This window comes from Sinocyclocheilus grahami, unplaced genomic scaffold, assembly GCF_001515645.1.
Source record: "Sinocyclocheilus grahami isolate Dianchi unplaced genomic scaffold, SAMN03320097.WGS_v1.1 scaffold350.1, whole genome shotgun sequence".
Taxonomy (NCBI): Eukaryota; Metazoa; Chordata; class Actinopteri; order Cypriniformes; family Cyprinidae; genus Sinocyclocheilus; species Sinocyclocheilus grahami.
The window spans coordinates 1,216,295-1,224,882 of NW_015505529.1; the positions used below are offsets into that span (position 1 = coordinate 1,216,295).

General features: G+C 38.2%; 1 protein-coding gene across 3 annotated transcripts in view; it reads right to left on the reverse strand.

Annotated features, from left to right (window-relative positions):
- Positions 1–7,305, reverse strand: part of LOC107548582 (ARF GTPase-activating protein GIT1-like) — a 24,398-nt gene extending 17,093 nt beyond the window's left edge. For all 3 annotated transcript variants that reach the window (XM_016229320.1, XM_016229321.1, XM_016229319.1), the window contains exons 1-4: positions 6,829–7,305; positions 1,725–1,858; positions 1,533–1,645; positions 283–388 (exon numbers count right to left, since the gene is read on the reverse strand). In XM_016229320.1, coding sequence (XP_016084806.1) covers positions 283–388; positions 1,533–1,645; positions 1,725–1,858; positions 6,829–6,880 — 405 coding nt within the window. In that variant the 5' untranslated portion in view covers positions 6,881–7,305. The remainder of the gene's footprint in view (positions 1–282; positions 389–1,532; positions 1,646–1,724; positions 1,859–6,828) is intronic.
- Between the last annotated feature and the right edge of the window lie 1,283 nt (positions 7,306–8,588).

The following is an 8,588-nucleotide window of genomic DNA, read 5'->3' on the forward strand; positions in this document are numbered from 1 at the left end:
AGAACAAGTGAATAAGCGAGAGGTTGTTAGAGAGAAAAAGATAGGGACCCAGCATGAAAGACACAGAAAAAGAGCAGATCTCCTGCGCATCCTCTCATTAGGGCCATTCAATAGCACTGAGGAAGGCACATTTATTCACTAGCGGGGTGTCATTTTAAGGGCCCTCCTGCAAGGGCACAGACAGTGGGGAGCAGAGAGAGGCCGAGGAGGAAAGATGGAATGAGAGTGAGAGGGAAGAGACTGAGATAAAGAGTCAGAGGTGATGCCTTTGGGAGGTCAAACCTTGCTGAGGTCCTTCGTAGTAACCCCATCATCATCACGGCAGGGCAGCTTGTGGACGAAGGCTAACATCTGGTACTTGGCACGAATGAACTCTGACTTAGTGGGGCTGTGGGGTGAAAGATACGAACACAGAAACGAATGGAGATCAATTTCAAAATCAATGAATCAATATAAAATAGGATGCCTCGTCAATAGTCCTGCTGGCATCGATTCAGTCACGACTGTTTATTTAAAACAATGGCTCCTTCTGGGATGTAAGTGACACGCTTGATGCTCTAGGTTCCTAAAGTTTTTAGACTTTCTCTAAATAAATAGGGACTGTAACTGTTTTCATACAACATGCATAGGAAAATGGAAAAATAGTAGTTATTTGTCTGCTGTATGTTAGAAATACAAAGAGAACAAATATTAAAATTTAAGTGTAAAAAATAATAATAATACAAAGGAAAGTATATAGCATATGTACTTTTCATTAAAGTGAAATATATGAAACATTTGTTATAAAATATGAATAGTTTAACATTTGTGAGTGTATGTGTTTGTGTGTATATATATACAGTGGGTACGGAAAGTATTCAGACCCCCTTACACAGAATCTCTTATAGTCTTGAAAGTGTATGAATTTATGTTTGATATTTTTTGGGAAAAAACTAGGAAAATATTTCAATATACACACACAAATACATATACATTTAAATGTGTATATATATATATATATATATATGCATATATGTGTGTTTAAATATATACTATACATAATTTCAAAGAGATTTAGAACGTTGATTTTCTAAATTCACTCACCACTGGCAGGTGTGGCAGACAGTTAATTTTGGACCCAGATTATAATGTCTCTTGGGTGTCAGGTAACATTGTACAACTGCTTAGAAGAATATTAATAAAGTAATTAGGCATTTAAATACATATATTCATGGATATTTGCCTTTTTATTACAGGTGCAATGAAGGTGGCACAGGAAATTCCTCAAACTTTCTTCACCTGCATGAGCTTATAATTCGTGAATGAGACTGGACGAACCACTGCTCTGACAAATTACTTTTTAATTACTCCGTATTTTACTTATTTTGAGTGAGCAGATTTGTTAGTCTTGTCTCAGTGGTCTGCTATTCCATGGAGCTCCATGAGAACAATTACATACAGCACAGACCAATAAAACAAGAATTATACCCCCAGTCTTCTGTTTTTATGACATTCTGGTATATGATGCATGAATGGTTTATGAGATGGCTTACTGGACTTTATCTTGTGGGTTCGGTTTCCTGCGCCCACTCTGAACTTGTGCTGGATCCAGCAAAGAGTGTTCCCAGATCGAGTTTGCTCCATTACTGGCCAGGGTCTGCACCATCTGAGAGGCACACATGTATGTATTAGGCTATGATCCTGAGGAAAATGACAAATATGTGTGTGAGAGGCTCTTTAGTTACCTGCAGTAAGGAAGGAGGCCAGCCGCTGTGTCGCAGGTGTTTGACGATGGAAATGTGACGGCCCAGGCTCCGGTGCACAGAACAGCACTCATCGCAGATCAGAACTCCTCGGTTTATACTGCTCCAGCCCGGATCTTAACATACATGACATTGCACATTTCATCAGAGAGAATAAGCTAAAGACTATGGTAGGATAAACGTTTTTTTTAAAGGTCATTGTGATTTTATCTCACAATTTTGACTTTTATCTCAAAATTCAGAATTGTGAGATAAAAAGTCGCAATTACCTTTTTTATTTCTGTATCTTGTGGCGGAAACAAGCTTTTATTCTAACATCAATTGAGGGTTGATTTTTCTAATAAGCAAAACAGCACATAAGGACAGGAAGTGGAACGACAGACTGCTTTGGTTTAGACTGATCACAAAAACTTTTTATTACAATCCTAGACCTACTCCTACATCTTATCTTATATAAACTTAATTTGGTTTTCGGTGCTATATTGAACACTGTTGTAATCAATTCTGCTGATATAAAATGTCACCGAAGTAAAGTGTAGCTGGATAACACAGATGAGGTTGTGGAAATTGTGAGAATGATTTGTCTTAGTGTTGGAAGCATCAGAATGGTTAAAAATGTTAAACAAATGACATTATTTGGCCAGCAAAAGTTCATTTATAGCAGTCATTTATTAAATAATAGCTGTATAATTAAATGTAATAAAACTGACATAAATATTTATTTCTGACACATACAAACATGCTACAAAAAATGAAATGTGTATAATTTTTACACCACACACACACACCATACACCACATCATACTACACTGCTCTGAATGAGCTCATCTGAGGCAAAGAGCTCTCCTCATATCAGGCAGGGTACAAGTGTAGTCAGGAGGATCAAGGTGATATTCAGGTAAACAGAAAAATGACTAAGTCTCAATGTGACAGAAGTGTGCCTCTGGCTTCCACAGGCCCCCAGGATCTGGCTCAAATTAAACCAGCACCCACAATACTTCAAGCACATAATCTCATCCACAGAATCTCACTAAGCAGGGTTTTGATACGATTAGAGCGAGAGGGAGATTACGCTGCACTGATGTAAACAGTGTCATAACATGATTATTGATTTCCCGTATGAACGCAAACACAATACAACACCTAAAAATGGTGGATGCCTTATTTTTTTATTATACTGATTATTTTTTTATATTAAAAACCACAATATGACGAAACAAACAATATTACAATTTAAATCAAATGTTTTCTATTTTAATATATTTTAAATAGTAATTTATTTATTCCTGTAATGGCAAAGCTGAATTTTCAGCAGCCATTACTTCAATGTTTAGGGTCAGTGATCCTTCAGGAATCACATGCTGATTTGGTACTCAAGAAACATTTCTTATTATCATCAATTTTGAAAACAGTTGTGCTGTGTAAAATTTTTGTGGAAACTGTGATACATTTTGATTCGGCACTTGATGAACAGAAAGTTCAAAAAGACAGAATTCTGTAATCGTTTGTAACATTATAAATGTCTTTACTGTCACTTTCGTTCAATTTAATGCATCCTTCCTTGCTGAATAAAGGTTTTAATTTCTAAAAAAATTACTGACCCCAAACTTTTGAAAGATATAGTATCCAAAAGTATATAAAAATAATATATAAAACACAGAAAATGAAACATACACCAAATCATTGTGTAAAATAAGCGTTAATTTTACTCCCACATTCATTCAATTCAGAAAAAAAATATAAACAGATTTTTAAAGATGATTTGATCATATTTTCTTTTAATTAAAGTAATATAACAAGGAGCCATTCAAGGTTATAAAAAAGCCTAAATTAATGTTAAAAGCACAATATGTAATTTTCGCCACTGGAGGGCGCTTATTCAAAATAAACAAATAAACAAATAGACAAAGGCTAGTTTGATGAGGCCGTGACTGAGTGTGGAATCATGGGAGTTGTTGTCTTCATCCCCACAGCCGATACAATCCGACAGGACTCGGGCAGAAATCATGTTCATGGATGAGCTAATGATTTATTAACGTAGTAGAATGAAGCAGGGTGAGGCTGAAAGCCGTCGAAGCGAAACGAGGCCGCTGAGCGAGCGTGACACACGGCTCGAAAGCAGCGGAGCTTTTATTATGCCACAGTCGACCGCTTCCACTCTTTCCGATCATGCGTATGTGGGGGAAAAAAAGCAGCGCTGTTTTATCATACTAGATACATTTGAAAGTTCTGTCATTATGCTACTCTGTGCGGTCGTCACCGGTCTATTAAAACGCACAACATATTAAAGCATCTTTGGTGTTTCCATGTTTTCTACAAAACAAAACCGGAAATCGAGGGGTTATGACATCATTGGCAGGCAACACAATGACACTATGGACACGGTCCATGCCACTAGTTAACATTGCTTATTTCTCTGGATTTAAACATTCTTCGAAACATTTGGGATAATGCAAGTACATAAGTCAGCAAAATATATAACACTGTTGTAGTGGTTTTTGGATATTTTAATAAAAAATTCTTACATATTGTCATACTTACATATTTTACTTTAAGTAAAAGGCCTGCTTGTTTCCTTATTTTAGAAAAAGACATGGCTTATTTTAATCCGCCAAATGTTCATATTGTAGCCAACAGTTTGAATCTTGTATGTGGTGGTTAAGAACTTTAGAATTATTGCCTTAATTGTAAATAATACTGCATCATCCCTTTATCTGTGTAAAGATGGCCAGACGTTCACAGATATGGAGCTGAGCACCTGCGTATGGGAAAATCAAAGATGATGCCATACTTCTTAACGAACACGTTCATCCTTCCTATAAGTGCTTGAAACCATTAACATCTCAAACGAGAGATTCTCTCTGCTCGTAATGAAATTTCAAGTGTACACACTCTAATGCTCACACATGCGGCGCCATTCAGCCCTCAGTGGCCATGCAATTGACAATCTTCCATACGTTCCTTCATACCCATAATACATTTATTAGAATGCATCCGTCTGTCTGCCCGCCTCCTCCTCCTCTCTCAGTCATCAGTTCCTCACCTTTTGACAGACACACCATTATCTACATTCCTAAAACAAGTCAAACACGAAAATGACAAGCTCTATTAGCACTGCAGGACAGGCCAACACAAGGACGCCGAGTGTGTAAGGATAAAAAAAAGACACCCAAGCCCTCAGATGTGGAGTCGTCAGCCAGGGGCACCGGTGACAGTGCTGGCGGCCGAACTTTGAGCATGACCGCAGGTAGCTGAGGAGGTGAAACAGAACTAAACTGTCAAAAATGAGATGCTCTCCCACATACACGTTCAGTCCTGGAGAGAGAGCAGCTGTGCATGAGGGAGCAGCTGTCATGCCCCCCGTACCACCCCTCATTCTCCCCCATGGGGACGGTGAGGCAAAATGAGCAAGGCCAAGGGTGGGCTTGTAGTGACGGCACAGCTGAGCGGCATCAAAAATATGTTTCGTAAACAACTGAAGGCTTTATTATGTCCTAACTTGCTTGTAAACGTATTGAGCACTGCTTTTTGGGACAAACGGCTAAGAAAAGCCAGTCAAACATAGGAAGTTCCTCTTTATTTAAAATATAAATGCAATGCCAACCTCCATCTTTTTTCCCTGTAGCATTTAGGAAATTGTGCCTTGTCCAAGGGCGTGATGGGACTAAAAATGGATATAACTCAAAACTATAACCTACTCAACTATGTAGTAACCTTCACCAAAATATATCAGAAATAAACCAATATATAATTTCTGTGATTCTGCCATTGCTCATAATCATTGCAGAAATACTGTACTGATCATTTTATGAAGGCCAACTGTGCTAAAAACAGCTTAAACCAGCATAAAGCTGGTTTAAGGTTTTTAGCTGTGTCCCAGCCTGGTCACACTGGTATTTTGGCTTGTTTTAGAGGGGTTTTGGGAACTTTTCAGTTGGTCATGCTGAGAGACCAGCTTGAAGATCAGCTACACAACAGCTTGTCCAGACTGGGAGACCAGCTTAAAACAGCTAAGACTAGAAAACCAGTTTAGGCTGGTTTCAACATTTTTTTTTTCCAGCAATGAAATGTAATGTTTCAGTTATGCGAGCCCACTTTAAGAACAATAAAGAATAACAACAAATGAATTCACTTTCATAATTATGCAATAGCGTACAGAAATATCCCTGTTTTATTATGTAAACATACTACACTTTGAAACAACATATCGTACAAGTAATTAACAAAACAAATTAATGAACAAATACACATTCAGGAAATGTGCCACTAAACAATATCTACCCACGATAACGCTATCTAGAAACAAAGTGGTGCACAAAAACACGAGCAAAGTCTGACCCACATCAGTGTGATGTGTCCTGTCAACCTGCTGACGCTAGTTAAGCTAACTCGCCTCAGCCCAAGTTAACTAGATTTGAAACAGTACTGGACAAACTGAACTAGTGCTCCTCGTAGCTATAATGCATTTACAGATTTTAAACACAGAAATATGTTTTACTCAAATACTGGCAAGGCAGTCACAAGACAGTTCGCAGGCTACTTAGCAACCGAGTCTAGCTTACTGTCAGTTAGCATTGTTCGATACAGAGCCTGTTTTGTGCTCAATATGAACTAAAACTTACTTTTAATCAACAATTTTCTCTCGCTACAAAATGCGCATATAAAAGGTCCCGCGTATAGTATAAATATAGTGCTTTTAATTAACAGCACCTCTATCGTCAATAAGCTAAGGATAGATGCTAACAACAAGCATCGGCTAAAACTTTAGCTACGGTAGAAAAGCTGCAATAACACCTCAAATTTATAGTCACAGAAGTTTAGTAAAGGATGTAGTTTATGAACACCTACTGTTCTGTCGTATTATAACCCACATATTGATTCAGTCTTTAATTTAGAGTGGTTCTGAATGAGCTGACTTGTTGGGCCGCCGTATGGGCCTTAATTTTCGGGCATTTTCCTGACGCGTTTAACCGAGTGTCCCTGTGCATTCGCGGGCTTGGTGTTCACCCGCTTGCCGCCAAGCTCGAGCGAGTCTCGGACAGTCATGGCTCACAACAACGCCTCGATCCATAAATCTCAGCCCTACCTGGTGCACTGCAGTCGGCGCAAACTTCGCTTCTTTGGACTTTCCTGGACATCGCTGAAACAAAATCTACCGCTTCCAGGGATTTTAGTCCAATACTAAAGATATTTGGCTTGCTTTCCCCCAGGAGCGACGTCTGCGATTTCAATGCCGCCCCGAATGTCCGGAAGCCGGCGACGAGCTCCCCAACACTCCCGGTCCTCACCCTTCGCTCTCGCCTTCCTTTTTTCCCTGCGGTGTCTTCTGTCTTACCGCTACGAGGTCTTTACGATTCCTTAAAATGAATCCGATTTTAGAAGGCCCCTTACGTTATCAGATTATTTAATTTTGAATGTCCCCACTAATATTTTCCCCCGATCATCCAAGCCCCGTCTCTGTCTCGGGCAAAAGGGGGTGGGAATAAGAAAAGTATGGATACAGTACACGGTTTATTTACATCTACTGCCCTATACACTTCTGTATGGCGGGCTGCATAGTCTCCCTCTCTCTGACGTCTGTCTCTCGCCCCACCGTCGTTACAGGCGGGGGCAGACAGAGCAGAGGGACCATGAAGTCATGCCCACCAGTGGAGATTAATTTTACATAAGATTATTTACATATCTGCAATCCCCAAATTAAGTATAATAGAAAAAGCAATGTTTTTGTACATTTTTATTCAGTAAGTTAAATAGGATCTTTCTAAAAAAAAAACCTATTCTGTAATATATTTTAATACTGGTCCTCCACATTCTATTCTATTCTATTCTATTCTAAACGCATCAAAGGAATGGTTCAGCCAAAAATGAAAATGTACTCACCCTCAGGCCATCCAAGATGTAGATGAGTTTGTTTCTTCATTGGCACAGATTTGAAGAACTTTTGCATTAGCCTATATCAATTGCTTACCAATGGATCTTTGCAGTGAATGCGTGCCGTCAGAATGAGAGTCCAGACAGCCGATAAAAACATCACAATAATCCACAAGTAATAAATGTGACTCCAATGCATCAATTGATGTCTTGTGAAGTGAAAAGCTGATTGTTTGTAAGAAATAAATCCATCATTAAGGCATTTAAACCATTGCTTCTTCTCTAAATATGTCCCCATAATCCAGTGAAATTTGCAAGATGTGGATGAGTTTGTTCCTTCATGCTGGCTCACCAATGGATCGTTTTCAGAGAATGGGTGCTGTCAGAATGACAGTTCAAACAGCTGATAAAAACATCACAATTTTCATTTTTAGGTGAACTATTCCTAAATACATGTGCATATTTTTTTTCTGGAAACCCCTTTGAAATACACTGTATGTTTGTTTTCCCTGTAAGTGTATGAAGAATGGGCTGAATGTTCTAAAGAAATTCCAATAAAAAATTCCAATAAAAATAAAATATTGTCGATAAAGTTGATGAAAAAACATCTCTCCTTGATCATGCAGTTGTGCTAATATTATGTCTAGTCCCCTGTTTAGATGGGTGGATGAGATGGATCACTTCCTGCAAAATATATTAATAATATCAGCACTATAGAAAATAAATCAAGTCAATTCTATTCTAAGTGGAAGTAGCCTACTAGATTTAATAGGCTACAAATGAATAAATCTCCATTTGATTATTTAGGAGTCAATGAGTATTTATTGAGACCAAATAAAATAGATGAGAACATAGCTGATTCATTTTATTTTTATTCAGTTTAATAGAGCAGCAGAAGTTTAAGTTTTGTACTAATTGATTTGGCCATATTGTATAAGGTTACTAGTTAAGCATGGTATGGATAAAAGAACAAAT